The following is a 23206-nucleotide window of genomic DNA, read 5'->3' on the forward strand; positions in this document are numbered from 1 at the left end:
GCGTCGTCCTCGTCGCCGTCGGCCATGGCCTGGTCGTTGCTCTTGTCGTCGGTGTCGTCGTGGAGCTTGCGCTTGAGCGAGACACCGGTGGTGAGGCCGAGGTGCCCCGCCTTCTCCTTGGCAAGCGTCTCCTTGAGTGAGGCCAGGCAGACCGTGTACCGGGGCACGAGCGTCTGCATGTGCTCGGCGTCGACGGGATACACGGGCAGCGGCGCCTTCTCGGCCTTGGCCAGCATGCGCGAGAGGCCCTTGGTTTGGCCCTTCTTGACCAGCGTCACGGCGCGGCCCGCGCGGCCCGCACGCGCCGTACGACCGACACGATGGATGTACGTCTTGATGTAGGGCGGAACGTCGTAGTTGACGACGTTCTCGACGTGTGCAATGTCCATACCACGCGCCATGGCGTCCGAGCACACGACGATCTTGATCGTTCCGCGGTGGCAGGCTTGCACGAGCTGCGACCGCTGCTTCTGGTTGAGCGTACTCGAGTACTCGCGGACGCCTACGCAGAGTAAGATCTTAGGTGCACATACGACGGAGTCACGTACTTTCGGGGTTGGTTGCATACAGCTGGAGGAGGCGGCAGAGACGATGCGTCGCGTTGATCGACGACGTAAAGATGATCGTGAGCTGGTCGCCAAAGCTGTGGAGGAGCTCGAGGAGCACGAGCGGCTTCTCGGCGGCCTCGCACTCGACCATGCCTTCCTCGAGGTTGGCGGGCGTCGCAAAGAGGTTGACTTTGGACTCGGACGCGACGTTGAGCTCCTCGTTGACCGTGACGAGCTCGGCGTGGGGCATGCCGATGGCCGCGAGCTTGCGCGGGTTGCGCGTCAGCGTCGCCGAGAGCAGAATGCGGATGAGCGGGATGCGGATGCGGTGCGGGTTCTTGCCGTCCGGCCGGCGAATCGTCGCCGGGTGCAGCGCCGTCCCTCGGTTCAAGTCTACAAAAGAGACGATGGAATCATCGAATAATGGGAGGATGTACTCTCGAGCGACGACTCGGTGACGTAGATGCTGTTGTACAGCTTTGTGATCCAGTCCTGGTACGACTGGTTCAGGAGGCGATCGGCCTCGTCGACGACGACAAACTGCACGTGCTGGAGCGTAAAGCCCGGCGTTTGCTCGAGGTGGTCCACGAGACGACCGGGCGTCGCAACGAGGATGTCGACGAGGCTGTTGCCCTTCGCATCCGTGAGCGTCCGCTGCTCGGCCGTAAAGTTGGACTGGCCCATGGCCACGCCGACCGTCAATGGGGTGCCGAGCACGAGGCCGTCGAGCACCTTCTTGACTTGCACGACGAGATCGCGACTGGGCACGATCACGACGGCGCGGAGCCGGCGAAAGACGCGGTTCACAAGGCGCTGCACGATCGGAAGGCAGTAGACCATGGTCTTGCCGCTGCCCGTCGGCGCGTTGATGCAGAGGTCCTTGGTGTAGCCCGTGGCGAGGATCTTGGGGATCGTAATGTGCTGGATCGGAAAGAACGAGTGAATGCCCGAGGCCTCGAGGTTCTTGCAGAGCGTCGGGTCCAGGTCCAGGCCATACTCGGTCTTGGACCAGTGCACCTCGGTCGTCGTCGCCATCGGCCCGAGCCAAGCTGGAATACAAAGCTGCACGATTGGTCCTGGGCCATCCGGACAGCCTCCGGATACGAAACGTTTAGCGCGCTTTTTGGCGACGTCAAACTCATCGACAGACAACGCTATCGATGCCTTCAGCTCACACACTACAACAGCTACAGTACCAGGACTCCAGGCATGGTAGTAGCATGGATATCGGTTGACAGTGTTGGCTCTGGTCCTGACGATGCAGCAGTATCTGCAGTCAAGGCGAGGCTGCGACAACGCTACCGGTTAAAGGGTTTAACCTACATTGCTGGAAGGACTCGATCTTTTCTCGGACAGAGCGACAACGACGAGGATGGTGCAGGCAGCGCCATGGCCGACGTGGGCGAGCTACCCATGCGCGGGCCTTGGAGCTGCGCTAGCCTGTATGCACGTGTGGAGCGCGTGGCGGCGGCAATCGGCGGTCGACGCCAGGCCGCCGGGCTTTGCTGCGTTTCAGCGCGAGTACCTCGGCGTGCATGGCCTCGTCATGTTGGCCGACTGGCTGCAAGGCCCCAACATGTACACGCTCTACCAGGTACGACTCCATCATCGAGGTTGTGCTAAGCTACGAGCTAGAGCTATGGCATGGACGTCGGGAAGCTCTTCATGCTCGGCTTCCTCTCGTCCGCCGTCGCCAGCAGCTTTGTGGGGCGCTACGTCGACATCTATGGCCGCAAGCGCGCGTGCTTGGTCTACGTGGCCCTCGAGGTAATCGATCCTCTCTCTCCATTCCTATCAGCGTCTCATGGAACACCCGCAGCTCGTCATCAATGTGCTCGAGCATGTCCCACACTTTGGTCTGCTTGCGCTCGGTCGCGTCCTCGGCGGTCTCTCGACGGCGCTGCTCTTCTCGGCCTTTGAGAGCTGGATGGTCACCGAGCATCGCAAGCGACGTACTACCCGACGTTCCCAGTGCTAGCATGTGACAGGTGTGGCGTAGACTTTCCAGAACCGCTGCTCAGCTCGACGTTTGCGCTCGCGTCCGAGATCAGCGGTCTCGTGGCCATCGTCGCGGGGATCGTGGCGCAAATCGCCGCCGATCGGTTCGGCGACATTGCCCCCTTCCAGGTCGCGCTGCTCGTCACGTTTTTCGCCGGGCTTTGCATTCTTCGGTGGCCCGAGAACGTCGACGCGCGGGCGACGTCATCGTCCTCGGCCGTCGCATTGGCCTCGATACGACGGCTCGTCACGGCCGACATGCTTTTGATTGGCCTCGCTGCAAGCTTGTACGAAGGCGCCATGTACAACTTTGGTACGTCGACGCTATACATTGGAAACGAGGACGATGGCTGCTTGCTAGTCTTTCTCTGGGTCCCGTCGCTGCAGGCGATAACGTCGCCACTGCCCACGGGCTTGGTCTTCGCCAGCTTCATGCTGTGCATCGCCCTCGGTGGAAAGCTGTTTGCAATGGCGCAAGACATGCAGCTCGACGCGGCCCTTGTCGCGACGGTCGTCGCCCTCGTCTCGAGTGCTTGCTTGGCGACGCCTGCGGTACGCGTCGATTCGCGCTGCGCTCGCACGATGTCTCTCGTCGTAGGTCACATCGGAGCTCGCGCCAGTCTTTACAGCGTTTCTCCTCTTCGAGGTACGAGGATTTTCCAAGAGCTGGGCGTCGGAACGCTATTAGGTCTGCGTCGGTGTCTTCTTCCCGTGCTCGGCGACGCTACGCGCGCAGTACTTTGGCGATGCGCGTCTCAGCACAGTCCTCTCACTCTTTCGACTGCCGACCAACGTGCTCGTCCTTCTCGGCACGGCGCTCGCCGAGACGACGCCCGACTCGACGATCTTTGTGGCCTGCAGCGGCGTCCTCGCCGTCGCGGGACTTTGCGTCAGCCGCGTCCCGCTCGCCCACGTAAAAGTCGAATAAAAACAGGGGTTAACGGATTTACAGCGCCGTCGAGGTCTCGGACGAGCCAGTCTTCTTCTTAAAGTAGAGCACCATAAACACCAATAGCACCTACAAGAGCGGTCAAGTCGAGGGGCTCGGGCGTCAGGATGAGGATCGTACGATGGCGACGAGGGCGGCGCAGACATACATCTTGACGTTTTGCAGCCAGAGCGCGCGCCGCAGATCCCGGCTCGACTTGGCAAACGCGTCGGCCGACGAGCTAAGCCTCGCAGCATGAAGAGATAGAGGAGGAGAGGGCATCATCCTACTTGAGCGACTCGGACTTGTCGACGAGGAGCTCGATCTTGTCGCCGCGCTCGAGGACCTTGCCAATGTTGGCCTGCATCGACTCTTTGACGTTGTCGAGGTCCTTTCGCAGCGCGTCGAGCTTCTGCATGCCGCCCTTGGACGACATCATCTCCATGTTGGTCTTGAGCATCGGCGCAAAGTCGCGCTGCATGTCGAGCTTGAGCTTGGTCATCTTGCCGCGGATGCCAAACTGCTCTTCGAATTGAACCTTGATGTGCTTGAGGAAGGCTGTGACCGCGGCCTTGCCCACGGACGCGTCGGCGACGCAGATGTAGGCGATCTCGTCGTCGACGAGGTAGCTGTACGTCTTGCCGTCGCAGTCGATCGCGTCCATCTCGAGCTCGCGCTTCTCAAAGTTGAGCTTCTTCGCGAGCTGCTCGGCGATCTCCTTGACCTTCTTGGTGCCCGACGGCGGCGGCCCGCCCGCGTGGTACTCGCACTCGGCGAGCGCGCAGTGCTTGTTGGCGACAACGCAGTACGAAATCGGCATGGTCGCCCAAATTAGTTTTTTCCACCGACTAAAAAGACACGCCGCACGTGGACGCACCCGATCCGGATAACGCGACGCCGCTGACGGTCATAACGTTGAACCATTCAGTAAAGTTGCCATTGCGACTAAACGACTACGCGCATCAACTAAACCCAACGACAGTCTTTCCGTGTCGACTAGCATTATGCCCATGTGATGGCGGCTACTACCGGGTAGTATTATGGCCAAGCCCTCGTCGTCACTACACTGTACACTGCTACGTTAGTCGATGCCCCTTTTGTCTGCGCCCGCACCCCTTCTACTTTATTAGTAGGAACTTTAGTCGGAGTGTTGCCAGGAAGAGACACGTTGACCTGTTTCTTGAAGAATGCGAGAACGCCAACAACTTGTTGAGGAGGAAGAGCGGGGCAGACGCTGCATCGTTGTTGGATCGACGCCCGTGCACGTGCCAACAGTATACTTGGTAGCGTCGAGTTAGTTAGTCGCTGGTTCGATTGTACTCCGACAGTGCAGTAGAGCTGTGCTGTACTAATAGTAGAGCTGTGCAGTGGGTTGTGGTCGACAGCGTCGCGGGTGATCGCAGGCGAGGATCGGGTCCAGCTGCTCGTCTGCGTTGCTGGCTTGCGACCGGTGTCGGATGATATACGCGTGCATGCTTGAGGCTTGGCGAAGGTGCATGGAGGAGGCGAATAAAACGCATGTATAAAACCTATTTAACCTTTTCAGTCGACGTTTCCACCGCTGGCGTGAAAAATGGGCCGATCGCAACTGCAGTACCGGCGCGGCCGCGGTCGCGGGGTGGGGCCGGCCGGTCGTGGCGAGCGCGTGCCTGCGCACCTGCGCAACCTCGAGAGCAATGCGTACCGCTTCCAGGAGGAAGAGACCGTGGACGAGAATGAACTCGAGGACGACGCCGACGAGCCGCCGACGGCGGGGAAGCGGGACTTGCGCTACAACCCCGATATCCAGCACATGCCGGCGTCGACCAGCACGGGTGGCATCGGCTACTTCCAGTCCAAGACCGAGCGCGAGTGGGAAGCCGACCTCGAGGCCATGAAGCCCAACGACGTGTCGTTGGTACGGGCCATATTCACATATTCACACGCTTGCCATGCCTCATGCATCATACCTCTGTAGGACTTCAAGGCGATTGGCGACCATCTCAACACGCTACCGCCCGCAACGCGCTACGGCATTGACCCCAAGTTCTGCGTACGTCCCTGTGTTGCGACCATCCCATACATGACGACCTCGCAGATAGATCTGGCCTTTGAAGCGCCTACAAGCCCTGTGAAATCCACATTGCAGCTCACGCCGACGCCCACCGTAGCGGTCCCGACGGCACCCGTTGCCTCTGTGGCCAAGCCCGCGGTAGCTGCGGCGCCCCAACCTGCCACGGTGGTGGCCAAGCCCGCGGTCCCGGTGCTGCCCAACAAACCAGTCGTGGTTGTGGCCAAGGCGATGCCACCTCCGACGCACGCCGCTCTGGACGACGAGCTCGACGAGCTGCTCAACATGTAGATATCGTACTTGCTTGGACAATAATAAGCTAAGGAATCATTCCATTTGTTGACATCTACATCGACTAGTCTCTAATCCTAAGGTACCAATACGCGGTGGTGGGCTTTCTTCATACGTGGTCGTGTGTGGGGGATGCTTATAATGACGTCGACGCGACGGCGTTGACCACGTCGATGAGCTTGGCCGGCTCGCGGATCTTGGGGGCGACGACCGCGAGGAGCTTGGCGACGTCGACAAAGCGCACTTCTTCCGTGACTTTGTCGCCGTTAAAGGTCATGTGCGAGACCATGTAGAACGGGAACATCTCGTTGTTGTAGTGGGGCGCCAGCTGATGGAACGGCGACGAGAGCACGATCGAGGACGGGGCGTTCGGGCGCAGCGACGCCTCAATGTCCCACTTGACCATGGCCTTCTCGTGGCCTTGCCATTCGACCGAGAAGTTCTTGATCTTGTAGTTGGAGAAGACGCTGGCCGAGATGCGCTTGTTCTCGACGATCGAGTCAATGTTGGTGAGCTTCTCGCCCGTGACGCCGTCCATAATGGTGGCGTTCGGAGTCCACACGCTCTTGGCCGAGGCCTCGAACGACATCATGCCTTCGTTGATGATGGCCTGGATGAGCTGCAGCGTGTTGGTCTGCTTGGCACGGAGCTCCATGAGCGCCTCTTCCGTCATCGCCTTGTTGATGGGGCTACCGTCGCCCCGGCGCATGATCTTGGTCTTGAGGTCGCTGTTCTCCTTCTCGAGCTCGTTGTTGCGATCTTCGAGAAAGTTCAGACGATCTTGCTTACGCTTACGGCACTTGCGGACACGCTCGCGGTTCTTCATGCGGCGGCGCGCGTCGAGCTCGTCTTGCTTCTCCATCGCGTCCGAGCCGCGCGGCGAGTGCATGCCACCGGACCCGTTCGAGACACCCGAGACGTTGCCCATCGACGGGGCGGGCCACCATTGTGGTGGTGCATCATCTGACCAGGGTGCTGCGGCCCACCGTGGCCACCTTGGTTCCGGTTCAGATACTCGTACATGAGCGGGTGCATCATGTCCGGGTTCATATGCGGATCTGGTTTCATAGAGGGTTGGTGGCCGTCCATCTGCAAGTAGGATTGCATACCACTGCCGTGCGGCGGGCCAGGGTACCGGCCGCCGGCCTTGGGCATGCCCTGGCCTTTCGGCGAGTACGACATGTGGCCACCCATGCCCATGCTCGCGCGCGGCGAGAGCGGGAAGCCGCCATGCTGGCGCGACATGTAGTCGCGGGGCGTAAAGCCCGTGCGCGGCGTAAAGCCCGTCCGGGGCGTGAGGCCGGTCGTGAAGCGCGGCGTGAGGCCCGTCTTGAAGACACCGAGCGGGCCGCAAAAGTCGCGGAGGTCGTCCATGCCGAGGTTGCGGGGCGAGAGGCTGAGCGGCTTGTTGCTGTCGTTCATGCTACCACGTCGATTGATACACGGCAGCGCAGTAATGATCGAGTACCTCGAGTACGAGTCAACGTGTGTTCGTGACTGTGGAAATTGGCGAATGACGAAGTAACTCGTAACAGACTCTGTGAGTGCTTCTCGACACTGACTTACTCACGCTATGGCGCCGACGGCCGCACTTGATTGGTTACCGCGCGACGGGCGCAGCTGTTGCTAATCCTGTGCATACAAACGCCAAGACGGTTGGGAGAGGGCCAGATCGACCCAGTTCGCGGGGTTGTATTTTAATGGCGGCGTTTTTAAAATGATTTCTAAGATCTTAGTCCGGTAGCCGATCTTATTTCGCGTCGTGCACGAGGTCGGTGTAGCGCGCGCCCACAGCACGCGGGGAACGCGCCTCGAAGGGGGTACTATTATTGAGAGCATGATGCAGACGGTCGTCCGTTCTGTATTTGCCCGTCGTGCGAGTAATTGGCGCGAATCAGAGAGCACGCCACGCGGCGAGATCTGGGTTGTTTGTTTGATTCAACCCGAATCGTCCCGAAGCCACTGGATACAAAGACCGAGGTACGATGGCTTCGGTGATGGTGTTTTAAACAATCGACTGGGTGGCGACTGGGACAAGCGAACGTTGAAGCTGGGACAGCACGCGCAGCTGCGCCGATGCAAGACTCGGTGGACAGGGCCAAGGCGCCAATGGCGAGGGCGGTGAATTGAAGCGCAAAAGGCGCGTTGGAGACCGTACGATCCGCCCCGCGTCATTACGTGCCGTTTCTTACGAGACGCATCCCGGCGTGTAATTCCGTTACCATGGTGGCATCCCGGTACGCATGCACAGGCCACGAACGCGATCCAAGAGGGAGACGCGCGCGCCGAGGTTTTGTCCGCCGCCAGTCCTCGGTTCGGGCCAGCGCGCCGCCGACCAGCCATCAAAAACACGCGGCCTGCCACTTGGCGAAGAGAACGTGCAGAGACTGCTGGCTGGCAGCGCCGCCTCTGCGTACCGTAGGTCTTACAGTACGCCGCGCCAAAGATGCACGACGATCGCCAGGCCCTCCACGACTCTACACGTTGTCCAGAATGGGACGGTGCTAGGGACCCGGGGCACCGTGTCCTGGCCTTCGAGATGATGGCCGATTTCCGCGCATCACCCCGCCGACGACGCTAGACATGCGATAGCCTATCAGAGATGCCGTGCGCGCTTGCGTCAACAGTGCGGCGGGGCGACATCCGCCGATCGTGCTTCTGATTGGCGGGCACGGGCCAATCATATTCAGTGTCTTACGAGCCATGCGATCTCGCAGAAAGGCGACTCGGCCATCAACCGGTGGCTACTTTGCACCAATCACATTGCAGCATGGATATGCAAGCGACGCGGATTGGCTACTTGAAAAGGACTATCTGGTGCGTTTCAGAGCTCTGCCACAATCCATGCTGCGACGCAACCTCAGCGCAAAGGAGACCCTCGTCTTGCCACCGCAGTACTCGGGGCGGCTCTTCAAGTCGTCGTTCTTGACGGTCGCGTCCGTGTTTACGGCGGCGCAGTACGAGCTCTGGTCATGCTGCGGCCTCACGTTGCTCGTGTTTCTGACGTCCATCAACTACTGGCGCCATCCCGTCCATGGCTGGCGGCGCAACCTCGACATGCTCGCCGTGTTTTGTGGCATGAGCTACCACCTGTACACCGCACGATTTGTACCGTCGGGGCACCACCAGCTCGTGTACTATGCCTTGGCGCTTCAGATTTTCGTGTGCTACTTCAAGGCGCGATCGAGCATCGACAAGGACACTGCGTCCAAGTGGCACATGACGATGCATCTCGTCGGCAACATTGCCAACTGCCTCCTCTACATGGTCATCTAACAGCCAAACTCCAAGCAATTCTACTGTACTATATATATTTCAAAGTGCACACGATGGTGTCATGCTTGTCGGTTGCGATGGTCCAGAGACGGGGGCGCGATACTCGCCGAGATTGGCCTCGCTCATGGCGCGCCCCGCCGTCGCCAAGAGAGCTACCATGTCCGCGTCACTATAGGCTTTCGTGTACGTCTCCAATGCGACGCGAAAGCACAACGACTTGCGTAGCGTTGCTGGGCACGTGTACTCATCGACACAGCGCACGCCACGCACGTCAATGGCCCCAAACCAAACGCGCCGTAGCAGCTCGTGCAACGCGTCGTGATACGCCGCCGTCGACAAGTCGCTCTTCGCGGCCCAAAAGCTCACGTCCCGCGTCCACTGCAACGAGAACGCGGCGCGGACGTTGTCTTGGTCGTCGCGGCAGAAGACGTGGACGAGGCTACCGTCGGTGTGAAAGCCCTTGGCGCCGAGGCGATAGCCAGCGCTTTCGTACCCAAGCGCCTGCAGGTCGTGGACAGGAAACGGTTCAACGGCCGTCAGCAGCAGCCGGGCGCTCGCTGCGCACTGCGCGACTTGCCACGTATCTCCAGGCTTGCGCTGGATCGTCTCGGCCGGCGTGCCTCCTTGGCCGGCACAGAGAGCGACCCAGATTTGCCCGTGAGGGGCCAGCACGCGTGTGGCACTTTGAAAAACTGCGTCAAGAGCTGCCGGTGCTGGCTGATCTTGTTGTGCCGGCCGCCGTCGGCCGCGTACGAGTGAGGAAAGTTGAAGACGATGCGGTCGAACGGCGCGGGCAAGTCGTCGTAGCGCTCCAATACCGTCGCGTCGACGCCATGGCGCACTGCGTGGGGCGAGGCAATGGCAGCAATGTTGGCCGGCGCGGTCGGGTACATGGCCGCGAGGGCGTTCCTCGTGTCGTACGACGTGGCGAGGATCGTGGCGCTCGTCGCACATGTGAGCGCCCGCGCGTAGGAAAAGTTGCCGTCGCCGACGACGAGGACGCGCAGAGGCGCTGCCACGTGGCCGAGCGTGAGAAGCGCTTGCGACGAGCTTTGGCGCACCAACGCAAGGGGATAGCACCGCGCGCTGACGCGGATCGTCCGCAGCATTTTTGTCTCGCTCGTGTCCCGTCCTGGCCAATTACTTGGCGCCAGCAGCGATATGAACTTGATTTCTCACAAGTGTCTGCCCACCCGGATGACGCACCAAGAGCGTCTCCTGGTCGCAACCAGCCAACGATGCGTTGGAGGGCCTCTTGCGTACAGCTCCGAGTACGGGTTGATCCATGCATCATCAACAGCTCACCGTGGTGTACATGTATTTAACTCGTTGCAACTACGGTGTCGCAAGCTTGCTTTGCTCATGCGGAGCGCACCGTCGTCGTCGTTCCATGGACCCATTGCCATGGACCAATCCATTTTGCCCTTGGAGAACTCATCACCGGCGCTCACAGGTGCAGGTCGCGCTGCTCGAGAGCTCCGTCTTGCTCGATTCGCTGCCATCGATGGCGTACGACGCACTTGGTTCTACCACGGCCACGCCCCTGTGCCGTTGATTGCGATTCCCCACGTGCACGTATCGATGCCTCCACCCAACGCTGTGACAACACGGTGCACGTCGGCGAAATGATGACCTCGGTCGGTGTAGTCCATTGTGGTCCTTCTTCCTCTGCATACAATGCCTTGATTCTCGGTCGATTCAACGTGGGGACAAGCAGTCAATGACAGCTCGATATCACTCGTTTGCTGCGAGTCGTGGGAAAGTGCACTGTTGACGTAGGGCGACAGGTCCGTTCGGTGGGTGCGCGCCGCCTTTGATTGCTTGGAACGGCCGAGAAAGCGACCATGTGCAACGCCGTGTTATAAAATATGACGCGCTCCGTATACGAGCGGTGAGGTAATTCAATTTACCTTGTCAAAAAGGCGCGCGCGACGCCAAAGCAGAGACACCCTCGGTGCTCATTTTGCGATTTCAGACGACCGATGGGAAGCCACAACTACAGCAGCAGCGAGTACGAGTACCTCGTGACGCAGCCGCAGTACTCGTCCCGACTGCTCAAGTCGTCGTGCTTGACGGCGCTCTCGGCCTTCTCGGCCGCCAAGAAGGACCTCTGGAGCTGCTCGCTTGTCGCGACGCTCGTGCTGCTGACGTCCATCAACTACTGGCGCCACCCGACGATGGGCTGGCGACGCAACATGGACATGCTGGCCGTCGCGGGCGGCCTCTTGTACCACATGTACCTCTCGCTCTCGTGCGAGGTGCAGTTTTACCAGTACCTCTACTACGCGCTCATGGCCAAGTCGGTCTTTTGCTACTTCAAATCGATCACGTGCCCGAACAAGAGCATCTCGTACCTCTGGCACATTGGCATGCATGCGGTCGGGAACCTCGGGACGCTCGCGCTCTACGTCGGCCTCGCGCGCAGCTTGGAAGGATAGCTTGTACGTCGTCTCGTCTGTCATGTTGCGTGCACCTATTAACTAAGTATTATTTGAATATCGTTCTCATATTTGAATATCGTTCTCATGTGTCGATGGACATGATGGCTTTCATCCACCGCCGCCCCTCATAGTCAGCTCACGACTGGAAGTTCATTCGGACGCTCGAGCGGTTAGTGCATCAAAACGTTTGCACGTTTGACCAACAGGGGAACATTTCGCCCACCCTCGACACAGCTACGGTCCCCAACAGCCTCCGGTACTCTTTTCATGGTCGGCCATCTTGTCGGTTTGACATATCCAAATCATGGTTTAGGGTCATACTAGCACTTCAACATCAACGCTGGAAAAAACCGCTTCCTCCACTGCCGAGTCGTCGCCGCCGCCTTGTCGTCACAACGCGATGGAGTCGACAGTCCATTATTGTCCTGTCCCCTTTCAAGAAAAGGACACCAAATCAACTTCTGCCACACACAAGATGTGTTTGCTACGCGCATATTATAATGGCGCCAAATCTCGAACCCGAGCATGGTTTTGATGCGACGCGCTTCCTCCATGCAACGGCATGTCCGAACACTCTGTCAAGGTAGGTGGTAGGTCTACAATCAGCGCATCAACCCTTGGCTCATTTGATGTCGTCCAGCGACATGTGGTCTCTCGTTCCAAGCGGCTCAATGGCCTCGGGAGCATCAGTACGCCCCATCATGCCCATTACCACAGCTACGCCAAAGCTATCGTCATGTGCGGTCACAAATTATACAATTATTATTTAGTCTTCTAATGGGCAAACTGGCGCTTGTCGTCCTTGGCGCGCTTCCCGTACGGGTTTTCGGCGCTGAACGCGTGGCCGCTCTTGCTGTACTTGTCTTCGCGCTTGCGCTTGCCTTCCTTGCCGTTGGTCTTGACCGGCAGCGTCACCTTGGGCGGGACTGTGAGGCCAAACGACTTGGCGACCGCCGGCAAGTCGAGCGTGCCGACGTCAAAGATGTTCTTGAGGCCATGCGACGCGTACGCGAGGAGGTAGCTGCGGTATGCCTCCTTGGCGCTCTTGTGCAAGTAGTACGTCTTCTCGACGAGCTTCATGAGCTGGTTCTCGACGTTGGCCACCTTCTTGGTCGGAAAGTCATACTCGGAGAGCGCGACCTTGGCCGCCTTGAGGTACTTGAGGAAACCGAGCTCTTCCGGGAGCAGCATGAGCAGCGCCTTGCCAGCACCCGTCGCACCGCGCGCCGTACGGCCGACACGGTGGATGTACTCCTTCGGATCATCCGGCGGGTCGTACTGGATGATCCAATCGACCGCCGGGATGTCGAGACCACGCGCCGCCACGTCCGTGCAGAGGAGGATGCCGCTCTTGGCCGAGCAAAACTGGAAGAAGGTCGTCGTGCGCTTGTTCTGCTTTGCTTGCCGTGGATGTCGAGCACCGGCACGTCAATGTAGTTGAGCAGTTCGCCGTAAAACTTGACCGCGTTGCAGCTCGAGAAGAAGACCATGACCTTCTTGTTGAGGTTCTTCTTGAGGAACGTAAAGAGGAGCAGGAACCGCTTGTCGCTCGGCGTGACCACGTAGCCTTGCTCGAGCGTCTGCACGGTCGCCTCCGCGCTCTCGACGTCGTCGACGCCGACGTACACGGGCGTGCCCTGGATCGACACCTTGATGAGGTCCTCGACCTTCTTCGTCTGCGTGGCCGAGAAGAGCATCGTCTGGCGCGTCTTGGGGATGCACTTGATGATCTGGCGCATCTCCTCTTCGAAACCGATCGAGAGGATGCGGTCGGCTTCGTCAATGACGAAGATTTGGAGGTTGTGGAAGATGAAGCCCTTGGTGTTCTGGAGGTGATCGAGGAGGCGACCGGGCGTCGCGATGAGGATGTTGACGCCCTTCACGAGGCGCTCGGCCTCGGCGCGGCGGTTGGCACCGCCCATGACGATGCCATGCGTCTGCGTGTGGTACTTGGTGATCTCCTTGACGACGCCGTAGATCTGGAGCGCGAGCTCGCGCGTCGGCGAGATGACGATGCAGCCGGTACCCTTGCGCGCGGTAAACTTGACCTTGTACAGAAGCTCGACCGACGGGATCAAGAACGAGAGCGTCTTGCCCGAGCCCGTCTTGGCGGCGCCGAGCAAGTCGCTGCCAGCGAGAAGCGGGCGGATCGACTTGGACTGGATCTTGGTGAGCTTGACAAAGTTCATCTCCTTGAGCACGCGCTGCGTCGGCTCCGAGAGCGGCAGCGACTCGAAGGTCTCATCCGAGAAGTAGACGCTGCTATCCGTGCGGGCCACGGGCGCGGCCGCGAGCGCGCCGACGTCCTCCTCGTGGTCGCTCATGCTGATGCAAGATGAGGTTGCCTCTAAGATTGGCTGCCACTGGTTGGTCAAGAGACGACCAATACGAATGGCGAGCAACGCGTGTACCCGGTCAAGTGCGCTTTCCACACCTGTATTTATTTATAATACGTGACGCTGTCGGGTATTATTTTAACCCGATTTATCATATGCGTACTTTAAAGGACACGTCTATTTTTGAACACGACGTTTGGTAGGACCCTCGAGGGGGTGGACCCATTCCTAAAGCACGACAGTCAACGGAAGCGACGACGCGATCCATAGCAGCGAGCTTGTAGATAGAGCAATGCATTGACATTGCAGGATCTGATTGGAAGGCTTAGAACATGCGGAAAGCGCTGTCGGGCTGCCGAACGCATCCCACGAGTGCCTTTCGAAAAGGTCCGTCATGCGTCGTGGGGGTGGGGGTCCAAAGAAAACGGGTGGCAACAGCTCCTGCAACCATGCCTCTCCAGCCATGCATCTCGACACCCTTCAAGGATGCTACAGAACACTATCATAGTGCGAACTACCCTACTGCTACTAGAACCTATAAGCGACACTATTGCTACTAGCCTATAAGCAGTACCAGTCTATTTGAACTTCTTTTGAGTAACCAGAGCAGTGTTGTAACTTGATCTCAAGGTTTCTAAGAGCGGTGGCTTGGTGCATACTACGTAGTTGGTTGGTTGTCATGCACAACAATAAGAAATAGATTAAAAGCGAATAAGGTAGGTCTATCTACGGCTTGGCCGTATAGCACCACGCCCGGCCAAACTTGTACTGCAGCTCGTACAGCTCCAAGTCGACATCTTCGTGCTTGGCGGAAAACTCGCGGCCGTGCATATCGGTGACCATGACGCAGTGCCACGGCGTGGTCGGGATCGACCCGTTGGAGCTCTCGAGCTGCGGGATGAGCGCGACGCCGTACTTGGGGCCTGCGTTGTCGTAGGCGTGGATCGAGAGGCGGACCGCGTCCGGGTAGCAGTCGTCGACGAGCGTCGAGAAGGCCATGTTGCGCTGGATCATGAGCTTGGCGGCGGCGCCCGCAGCCTTGTCGATGGCCGAGTTGGACATGCCGACCCACTTGTGCGCGAGGTCCTTGGTGAGGAAGCGGCGGAAGCCGCGGTAGGTGGCAAGGACACCCGCGTCGTCTTTCAGAAGCTTCTTCATGTCGATCTTGTCGCAGTTGTAGCGCTCGAGAAGCTCCTGGTTGGGATCTTCGGATGTGGTGTAGTGTTCGAGCCGGTCAAACTTGATGTGGCTGTGCTTGGCCGCGACCGCCATGGCCTCGAGCTCGGCGATGTACGCGTCCATGGCATCCGTCGAGACACCAATGATGTCGTTGAAGATGCGCCCGTCGCTGAAAATGACCATCTGAGCACCAGGCGGGTACACAGTCTCGATCTCACGGCAGAGGGCTTCAAGGCGCTCCATCGCGAGCTCTTCGCCGCGGTCCGGAAGCACACCGAGCGTCTTCTCGGTCGTGTTGGGCGACTTGAACGGAAAGGCCGGGATCACAAACGTAAGGGGCTTCTTCAGCTCCACGGCGCGCATGACAGCGGCTTCGACCTTGAAGCGACCTTCGGCATCAAACCGATCACCCGGGATCTTGTGCAGCATCGGGATAAGGGCGGCGAGGACGGCGGCAACAATATCGTCGGGCGACGCAGACTTGGTGACCGGCGCGTTCTCAAGCACAGCGCGGTGCGGGTACTGGCTCGGGAGGAAGCGGCTCCAATAGTCAAGCAAGAGTGCGAGGAACGAGAACTGCGACTTGGTCGTGGGGGCCGGCTGCGAGTCGTTCGCACAAAGCGTCGCGAATGACGCCGTGCACTCAGGCATGCGTTCGATATCGGTGCTGTAGCAAACCATGGCGACTGTGTGAGGCAAATTGAAAAGTGAGTGATTCGCTCTGAGTCTCAAATCGCACGCCAATTACATGGCCAACGCCAAAGTTTTGATTGCATTTGCATACAAAGATATAAATATAGGCGGTATTAAACGATCCAGCAAATCTGACCGATACGATTGGCCTCTTGGGTGGCGAACGGGTGACAGCAACAAGAGGACTTCACCGGATCGACGCCAAGCTTCTTTGTGCACTGGCTGTTTGCGGAATATACATGGCCTCGCTCCCACACGTCCCACCCTATCAAAGTTGATCCTATGAACACTGCCTGTGTGATCCTGCTTTGCGATCGGCCGTTCGCCAATACACGTTGCATACCGAACGTGAGCAATCCACTCTACTACAAGAAAGTGGGATGTGCCGTGTTCTCTTGGACGTCGTTGAAAGCAGCTGAGACGCCTCCGTATCAGGACGGGGTCGCGTTTGTAGTCTTAAGGACTCGGCGCGGCCGCCAAGATATCGCCATCCTCGATACCGGTAGGTGCTGTTGTGAACACTCGACAATATTGAAACAAGTCAGAGTTGGCACAAGAGTAAAACGTATGGTCGAGTGGTACGCGCGCGGGGTGCGTAGACCCAATCAAAACGCTCAAAACTGTCACGCAGCAACAGGTGTCTTTGAGAGCATTTACTTCCGCTGACTTCTGCTTCGGTTCATGCGACAGCCCATACACATTTTTGTAGTCGCAGCTCTGCGGTACGCAAATATATGTAGCTGCGTGCATGCGAGATGTGCGATGCCAAGTGCGTGGCATTGGCGCCTCGAGCGCAGACACTTTGCCTTGCCGGACACGGCTCGGGTGTGAACTTCGGCGCGCATCCGATGCCGTCAACGGAAACCACGACGCCAATGAAGCGGTTCATGAAAACGGAGTATGCAGTGGTTTACAAAGCGGAGCAGGTTGCCGAACAACCCGCCGTAGCTGACGGTGGTTTGGAGCAGCCTTTCTACGCAGTACGATGTGCACGTTTTGATATCGAAAGACAAATCGACAGCCGAGATTGCGCCTCGAAGCACGATGCTGATTCGCGTGGGGGTAGCCCTTGTCGTACGGTATGTAGTACTGTGTACCGCGATCCGAGCAAGGGGTAGGTTTCAACAAGTGCTGTATGCGTATAGATTAGCGTTGCTCCGATGATTCCCACCACTTCTAGTGTGATCACAATCGCTCGAAGCTCCCTACACCACGTGTCGCCTAAATTCGGTGCTTCTATTCTCCGCAAGGCCCCATTCCTGCATGATGAGAAGAGGGAATGATGCGAGTACAGTACAGTGCGTAACCAGCCCTGAAACCAGATGGTCCCTGTGGTGGCCGCAGCGCGTATTATTCCGCGGCGCAATCGGACTTCGGTTGTGTGCGACACGCGCATCTCTGACATTTCCGTGATCGCAGGTTCGAAAAACCGACACCGCGCCAAAAGATCCATTTTCGCTCGATTGTCATTTTCGAATTTCCTCTTTTACCACCAGCGAGCGCGTCTAGTCCCGACTACCCCGACCGCTGACCACCTTTCCCAACAACAACAACAACTTTATCCTCATCACAAGTACAAGTATGGTGCAAACGACCATGGACCGCATCATTGACGCGCTGCGCCCGCTCCTCAACATCAAGGCCCACGACAAGTTTGAGACCGACGGCCGCGCGTTCCTCACGAAGCTCCTTGCGCGCGCGATCGAGAAGGACGAGCCGATCTCGCTCGTTCTTCCCGGCTTCCCTTGCAAGTCGCCCAACACGGACACCGAAGTGCTCGGAAAGCTCCCGGACCGCGGCGAAGAGATCGGCCTTGCGCGCTTGGAGGCCGCGTGCGTTGCGATCGAGAAGGTCTACCCCCGCGGCGCGCGCGCCAAGATCTTCAGCGACGGCCGCGTCTTCAGCCAAGTGCTCGGCGTCACGGACGACGACGTGCTGTCGTACAAGGCCGCGCTCGTGCAGCTCCTCGCGTCGACGACGCACACGCACTTGGAGTTCGACAGCCTCGACAACCACACAACGACGTCGGTCAACCAAATCGCCGAGGTCAAGGCGCGGTATGGCGTGGACGCGCTCGACTTGGACGACGTCCTCGCCAAAAACGCGGGCTTGCGCAACACGTACAACACATTTCACTCGTTCATTACGCGCGACCTCCTCGACACCTACGCCCATCTGGACGAGGCGGCGAAAGCCGATGCGATCACTTCGGGCGCGCGCGAGATGATTCGGCGCAACATTGCCTTCTCGAGCCTCGTCAACGACGTCTTTGGCGACGCAATCCGGCTCTCGATCCACGCGTTCGACAACGCGGGCCCCAAGTTTGGAGTGCAGCTGATTCCGCAGCTCGACGCATCCGAGACAGCGCCGACGACGCCGTGGCACTGCGTTATCGTGCAGCACATGGACGGCACCGAGGTCGCGCGCAAGCACGAAGACGTCGATAAGACCAAGTACGAAGTCGTCACCAAGTTTGGCCGCCCGTGGTTCTACCGCCAAGTGCCCGATCTCGCGCCCGAGTGGGCGCAGCTGGCGATCGCGCTGCAGCCGTGGCGTCAAGGTGTGACGCTGATCGCGTCGTCGCCCATCTCGATCACAGCGCTGCCCAAGGTCGCGCTCCGCGCCCTCGCCACCAAGTACAGCGTCGTGCTCCTCCGCGGCTTCCGCACCGACGAGAACCAAGACATGCTCGCGTCGCACATTGGCGAGATCCTCATGTGGCCCACGGGCAGCACGCTCGAGCTCAAGCAAGACGGTGCCGCCGGCCTCGCGTCGCGGTCCCACGAACCCATGGCGTTCCACTACGACGGCATGTTCAAGCGCATTCCAGACAGCGACATCCTCGGCGACGTGCCCTTGTACCAGTTCTTCCAGTGCTTCGCGCCGTACCCGGTCCGTGATTCACCGTACGGTCGCACCATGTTTGTCGACACGCGCCGGCTCCTCGCCGCCTTGCCGTCTACGGACGTCGCGCGTCTTCGGACGCTCAAGATGACGGCGACGACGGCCGCCAACGTCATGTACGGCTCGGCGACGCTGACGCACCACATGGACCTCGTGTGCCAGCACCCGGTCGACGGCCAGGAGATCCTTCGCTTCCACGAGCCGTGGGACGCCGACAAGACCAACCTGCAGCCGACGCACATCGCGATCCGCAGCAAGAAGCCCGATGCGACCGAGGCCGACCACGCGATCGAGCAAGCGTGGGTCTTTGAGACGCTCGTGCCGCTCCTCTACAGCGACGAGTTCAAGTACGCGCACGAGTGGCAAGCCGGCGACTACGTGCTTTCGGACAACTACGCGCAGCTGCACAGCCGGACGCCCGTGCCGCAAAAGGGTCGCGAGATCGCCCGTAACTAAGTTGCTACTCGAAACCATGTCACTAACATCAACCCTACTGTACGCAAACCAAGTGTCTTCTGTGTGTTGCAATCGCCCGTCTAAAAGGACTGGACCAACTATTTCGGACTCCAACAGGGACAACTCGGGATACACACCACGACCCTAATCGCCCTACGCAGGACGTGCGTGCGATGCCCTGTCCTTAGCGTAGACCACGCGCAAGAGTAATCTATTCACGCTCGCTGCTGTCTGCAGCTTGTTTCTCGTCGACGACCGACTTGGGCTTCTTCGACGAGCGTTCAAAGAGCTGGCCGGAAGCGAGGAGTCGGATACGCTTGAGGTGGAAGCGGTGGCCTTTGGAGCGCAAGTGTTCGCTCCACTGCACCTCGCCAACAAACTCGCGCCCGCCGCACTCGTCGCAGAGAAACTTGGTTTTCGGACGCTTCTCCTCGCTCGTACGCTCTTGACACGTCGCCTGCCTCGTAATTGGCGACCCACGAAGGAACGACGTGGCAATCTCGATCGCAGGCGCCGCCACGAGTGATGGCCAGGCGTCGACCACGGAGGTGTCGAAGCGATACACCGGCACGTTCCGGGGCACGAACCGGTTCTTGATCCACGTCACTTGGCGCTTGGCGTACTGGCGCGTGCCGACTTTGAGTTCCTCAATGCACGTGGCGAGGACCGAGTGGAGCGCGTCGCCGTCGACGCCTTGGGCTTTTGCCTCCAAGTACGCTTCAAATTCCTTAAAGCCAATCGCTTGAGTGATGCCTTTAAGCCCCATCGGGATCGGTGACGCGGCCACGTGGTCGCGGATCTCGGCCATCAAGCCTTCGATCTCGGGCACGAGTCCGTCCGCCACCATCTTGTCGACGCTACTCTTTCATGAATGCTACCGAGACAAAGAGGGCGGCGGTACCGCTTGTCAAGGCGGGCGTTGAGGATCGGGCGGTCGCAGTCGACCCAGAAGGCACACGCGTCAAAGAGCTTTTCTTCTGCCTTCTGCTCGGCAATCCAGTCGCTGTGCCGCTTGCCGGTGTGGTAGTAGACTTCGAGGCTGCGCTGCACCTATGCATCGGTATGAGACGAGAGCGGGCAACGAGAGACACGGGCGTACCCGACGGACGTCTTTCGAGTGCAGACCGTTGGCCATGACCGGGTCGACTTCTTGGAGCTTGCGGTAGACCTCTTCGGGCGACGATGGCAGCGGCACGGGGCTGGCCTAAGGCAGCGAGTGTATGAGAGAGTGGTGTTGAAGGCCGGTATGGTACGTCGCCGTTGGAGCCAGGTACGTCTTCGAGGAGCTGGCCGTTCCAAAGCAGTGACTGCGTGTAGTACATGGTACCGCCTACGACGACGGGCACCTTGCCGCGTGCAATGATGTCTTGGATCTAAGGCGTGTCGTTGAAGATTATGGATGAAGGTCCAGGTCTCCGGGGTACCGTGCGCATGGCGAGGGCCTTGTACTGGATGACCGTGCACTCTTCGACGGGGGCGATGCAGCTCAAGAGGTGGTGCGGCACACCGTCCATCTCCTCCTGTGTCACCTTGGCCGTCGCTACGTCCAAGCCGCGGTACATCTACAGCGCCAAACCATGAGCCATTCGCAAGCGGATGGCGGCGCACCTGCATCGCATCCGAGTTGACGATCTCGCCATTGAGGGCCTTGGCGAGGTCAATGGACAGCTTCGTCTTGCCCGCGCCCGTCGTCCCGACGACGACGAGGATCTTGCTCAAAGCTTCCTTGACGCTCATGCTGCAGGTTATCCCTCCAATCGCCCCACCGCGGATTGCCTGAAGGCCATTGGCTGAAAACCACCCTTTCTGCCACATGCCATTGGCTCAAAATGCTGGTTGCACATCGGATTGGTGCAAAGGCAGAGCTGATGAGCAATACCAAGCCGCGCAAGCCCAAGGTCGTGTGCATGGCCGGTCACGGTGCACTCATCCGCTTGCGCGTAGAACCCCGAGGCGCCGACAAGGTATCTCTACGTGGCCAACTGCACGGTCGGCGGCGACCACGGCGTTGGCGAAGGTGCAATCCTCTCGTGCTTTGGCGCCTATGGGACGCTCTGCGACCTCGTCTCGGAGGACGCCAAGGTACGCAACCACATGCTGCCGGGTCGGGCAGACCATGCGTGCGATGTAGGGCTACCTCTTGGTGACGTTTGCGACGGTCGAGGCAGCGGTCGCGGCGCGCTCCGCACTGCAAGGCACGTCGCCAGCCGCGCTTGGCGGCCGGAAGCTCTTTGTCCAGTTTGCCGCCGAAGCACCGCCCGCTGGATCTGGATCGTTGCTTTCGTGCCCAAGCACAACCGCGCACGTCGTGGTGCCTGGGCTCTCAATCATCGACGACTTCATCTCGGCCGACGAAGAAGCTTCGCTGCTGTCTACCATCGATGGGATGGCATGGGAAGACAGCATCCAGCGGCGCGTACAGCACTATGGCTACGCCTTTCGCTACGACACGCGTGACGTGGACGCGTCCCAACCCCTTGGGCCACTGCCGCCTTTCTGCGCTGACACCGCAGCCAATATGCATTGCCTCCGTCCGGATTTGCAGCTGCCCGACCAAATCACGATCAACGAGTACCTCCCGGGCCAAGGCATTGCGCCGCACGTCGACACTGCCGACGTCTTTACCGAGTACATTGCGTCGCTCTCGCTTGGCAGCGATATTGTCATGGATTTTCGCCTCGTCTCGGATCCCTCGGTGCTCAAGCACGTCGTGCTGAAGCGCAGGTCGCTCTGCCTAATGGTTGGCGAGGCGCGCTACCTCTGGAAGCACGGAATCGCATACCGCAAGCACGATCTCATTGGCGGTGCCGTCGCCACCCGATCGCGGCGCGTGTCGCTGACCTTGCGCAAGGTAGCTCAAGGTCCATTCTTCTGCATTTACTAAAAAGTTGATAGATTCTGGACGAGCGCGATGTGAGTCGCGTGCAGCAGACAAGCGTGCAGCGACCGACCGATCTGGAGAAGGAGCACGTGCACGGTGTGTACGACAGCATCGCGTCGCACTTTAGCCACACGCGGCACCACCCGTGGCCGCTTGTCACGGACTTTTTGAACCGACTGCCCGACGGCGCGCTGGTTGCCGACATTGGTACGCGCTTCCCAGACCCCAGCGGCGGCGTGATGGCCAAGTAGGCTGCGGCAATGGCAAGTACTTGGGCGTGAACCCAAAGGTGATGATGATTGGGTCCGACCGCAGCATGCCCTTGCTGAGCGTCTGTTCCGAGCGGTGCGTTCTCACTTGATAGGTTGAAACAATTGAAAACGCACTAGGACCCACGAAGTCTTTGGCAGCGACGGCCTCAGCGTGCCTCTCCGCACGGGTGTGTTCGACGCGGCCATTTGCATTGCTGTGCTCCACCACATGTCGACGATCGAGCACCGCCTGCAGATTTTGAGGTACTTTATTTCTTTGTACGAGGCTGGCGTCCAAGAAATTGCCTAGGGAGCTCGCGCGGCTCGTGCGCGTGGGTAGCGAGATCTACGTGGTGGCATGGGCGTTTGAACAAGACGCGCTCTCGAAGCGCAAGTTCGCGAGCCAGGACGTCATGGTCGAGTGGAAGCTGCAGCAAAAGTACATTGACCCGCGCGAGCCGCTGCCCGCCCATGTGCAGCTCGACGACGCGAAAAAGTGGGCTGTCTATAAGCGCTACTGCCACGTGTACCGCGACTTGGAGCTCGAGCTCCTCGTGCGCCAAGTGCCCGGCCTCGTCGTCACCAACGTCGAGATGATGCGCTCGAATTGGTGCGTGACGATCGAGCGCGTCTAGTGTGCCACTTTGCATCACCGCTTGATACGAACTTGATACTTGTTCGGATCACCCTATATGGAAGGAGCGCACAGATCGAAGAAGAAGAAAACAAGGAACAGATGGGCAGCAAACCAAGTCGACATTGGAAAATGACACAACGGGACTACCGTCTGAGACCTTGACAAGGGTATACTGGTGCTCATTGGACTGAGAGTTGGAGCTAAAGCCGCGTGGGCAGAGCGTTGCTATACGTATTGCTACATATGCAGAGGCAGTAGTGGGCCTGCTTGCCGCCACGTCATTCGAGTAGCTGGTCGTGTCATTGACACTGGTCAGAATCCGCACCTGGATCTGAAA

General features: G+C 59.3%; 13 protein-coding genes across 13 annotated transcripts in view; 6 read left to right on the forward strand and 7 right to left on the reverse strand.

The window, feature by feature from the left end:
• The window catches only part of SPRG_20609 (hypothetical protein), a gene marked incomplete at both ends in the record, with an annotated part of 2254 nt that extends 671 nt beyond the window's left edge, over positions 1–1583 (reverse strand). The window contains 3 exons of the mRNA XM_012347827.1: positions 86–502; positions 549–941; positions 986–1583. Coding sequence (XP_012203217.1) covers positions 86–502; positions 549–941; positions 986–1583 — 1408 coding nt within the window. The remainder of the gene's footprint in view (positions 1–85; positions 503–548; positions 942–985) is intronic.
• A 322-nt stretch (positions 1584–1905) lies between these two features.
• On the forward strand, positions 1906–3488 carry SPRG_08489 (hypothetical protein). The gene is made up of 7 exons (XM_012347732.1): positions 1906–2142; positions 2184–2315; positions 2368–2500; positions 2548–2859; positions 2908–3098; positions 3145–3192; positions 3235–3488. Exons 1-7 carry the CDS (start codon positions 1921–1923, stop codon positions 3472–3474), a joined length of 1278 nt encoding a protein of 425 aa, XP_012203122.1. The 5' UTR covers positions 1906–1920; the 3' UTR covers positions 3475–3488.
• SPRG_08490 (hypothetical protein) lies at positions 3477–4311 on the reverse strand. Its single transcript, XM_012347733.1, has 3 exons — positions 3765–4311; positions 3616–3715; positions 3477–3564 (listed from the first exon to the last, which is right to left on the reverse strand). The coding sequence occupies exons 1-3, from the start codon at positions 4292–4294 to the stop codon at positions 3493–3495; spliced, it is 702 nt and encodes a 233-aa protein (XP_012203123.1). The 5' UTR covers positions 4295–4311; the 3' UTR covers positions 3477–3492.
• Positions 4312–5032: 721 nt separating this feature from the next.
• SPRG_08491 (hypothetical protein) lies at positions 5033–5874 on the forward strand. Its single transcript, XM_012347734.1, has 3 exons — positions 5033–5371; positions 5432–5506; positions 5552–5874. Exons 1-3 carry the CDS (start codon positions 5048–5050, stop codon positions 5813–5815), a joined length of 663 nt encoding a protein of 220 aa, XP_012203124.1. The 5' UTR covers positions 5033–5047; the 3' UTR covers positions 5816–5874.
• SPRG_08492 (hypothetical protein) lies at positions 5824–7237 on the reverse strand (the record flags this gene model as incomplete). Its single annotated transcript, XM_012347735.1, has 2 exons — positions 5824–6778; positions 6802–7237. The coding sequence occupies 2 exons, from the start codon at positions 7235–7237 to the stop codon at positions 5952–5954; spliced, it is 1263 nt and encodes a 420-aa protein (XP_012203125.1). The 3' UTR covers positions 5824–5951.
• Positions 7238–8625: 1388 nt separating this feature from the next.
• Positions 8626–9152, forward strand: SPRG_08493 (hypothetical protein). Its single transcript, XM_012347736.1, has one exon. The coding sequence runs from the start codon at positions 8660–8662 to the stop codon at positions 9089–9091; it is 432 nt and encodes a 143-aa protein (XP_012203126.1). The 5' UTR covers positions 8626–8659; the 3' UTR covers positions 9092–9152.
• On the reverse strand, positions 9129–10232 carry SPRG_08494 (hypothetical protein). The gene is made up of 2 exons (XM_012347737.1): positions 9727–10232; positions 9129–9697 (listed from the first exon to the last, which is right to left on the reverse strand). The coding sequence occupies exons 1-2, from the start codon at positions 10198–10200 to the stop codon at positions 9131–9133; spliced, it is 1041 nt and encodes a 346-aa protein (XP_012203127.1). The 5' UTR covers positions 10201–10232; the 3' UTR covers positions 9129–9130.
• An 835-nt stretch (positions 10233–11067) lies between these two features.
• Positions 11068–11529, forward strand: SPRG_08495 (hypothetical protein; the record flags this gene model as incomplete). Its single annotated transcript, XM_012347738.1, has 1 exon — positions 11068–11529. Exon 1 carries the CDS (start codon positions 11074–11076, stop codon positions 11527–11529), a length of 456 nt encoding a protein of 151 aa, XP_012203128.1. The 5' UTR covers positions 11068–11073.
• A 777-nt stretch (positions 11530–12306) lies between these two features.
• On the reverse strand, positions 12307–13856 carry SPRG_08496 (hypothetical protein; the record flags this gene model as incomplete). Its single annotated transcript, XM_012347739.1, has 2 exons — positions 12307–12927; positions 12954–13856. 2 exons carry the CDS (start codon positions 13854–13856, stop codon positions 12307–12309), a joined length of 1524 nt encoding a protein of 507 aa, XP_012203129.1.
• A 738-nt stretch (positions 13857–14594) lies between these two features.
• Positions 14595–15728, reverse strand: SPRG_08497 (hypothetical protein; the record flags this gene model as incomplete). The annotated part of the gene is made up of 2 exons (XM_012347740.1): positions 14595–15689; positions 15726–15728. 2 exons carry the CDS (start codon positions 15726–15728, stop codon positions 14595–14597), a joined length of 1098 nt encoding a protein of 365 aa, XP_012203130.1.
• Positions 15729–17319: 1591 nt separating this feature from the next.
• Positions 17320–19100, forward strand: SPRG_08498 (hypothetical protein; the record flags this gene model as incomplete). The annotated part of the gene is made up of 1 exon (XM_012347741.1): positions 17320–19100. A coding segment is annotated over one exon (1781 nt), but the record flags the coding sequence as incomplete, so codon positions are not given.
• A 195-nt stretch (positions 19101–19295) lies between these two features.
• On the reverse strand, positions 19296–20837 carry SPRG_08499 (hypothetical protein; the record flags this gene model as incomplete). The annotated part of the gene is made up of 6 exons (XM_012347742.1): positions 19296–19957; positions 20002–20150; positions 20200–20304; positions 20354–20473; positions 20525–20662; positions 20709–20837. The coding sequence occupies 6 exons, from the start codon at positions 20835–20837 to the stop codon at positions 19312–19314; spliced, it is 1287 nt and encodes a 428-aa protein (XP_012203132.1). The 3' UTR covers positions 19296–19311.
• Positions 20838–20968: 131 nt separating this feature from the next.
• On the forward strand, positions 20969–22923 carry SPRG_08500 (hypothetical protein; the record flags this gene model as incomplete). The annotated part of the gene is made up of 7 exons (XM_012347743.1): positions 20969–20998; positions 21045–21182; positions 21232–21951; positions 21996–22188; positions 22233–22326; positions 22371–22496; positions 22543–22923. 7 exons carry the CDS (start codon positions 20969–20971, stop codon positions 22865–22867), a joined length of 1626 nt encoding a protein of 541 aa, XP_012203133.1. The 3' UTR covers positions 22868–22923.
• Positions 22924–23206: the final 283 nt, after the last annotated feature.

The sequence above is a fragment of the Saprolegnia parasitica genome (genome assembly GCF_000151545.1).
Source record: "Saprolegnia parasitica CBS 223.65 unplaced genomic scaffold supercont2.38, whole genome shotgun sequence".
NCBI classification, from domain to species: domain Eukaryota; phylum Oomycota; class Saprolegniomycetes; order Saprolegniales; family Saprolegniaceae; genus Saprolegnia; species Saprolegnia parasitica.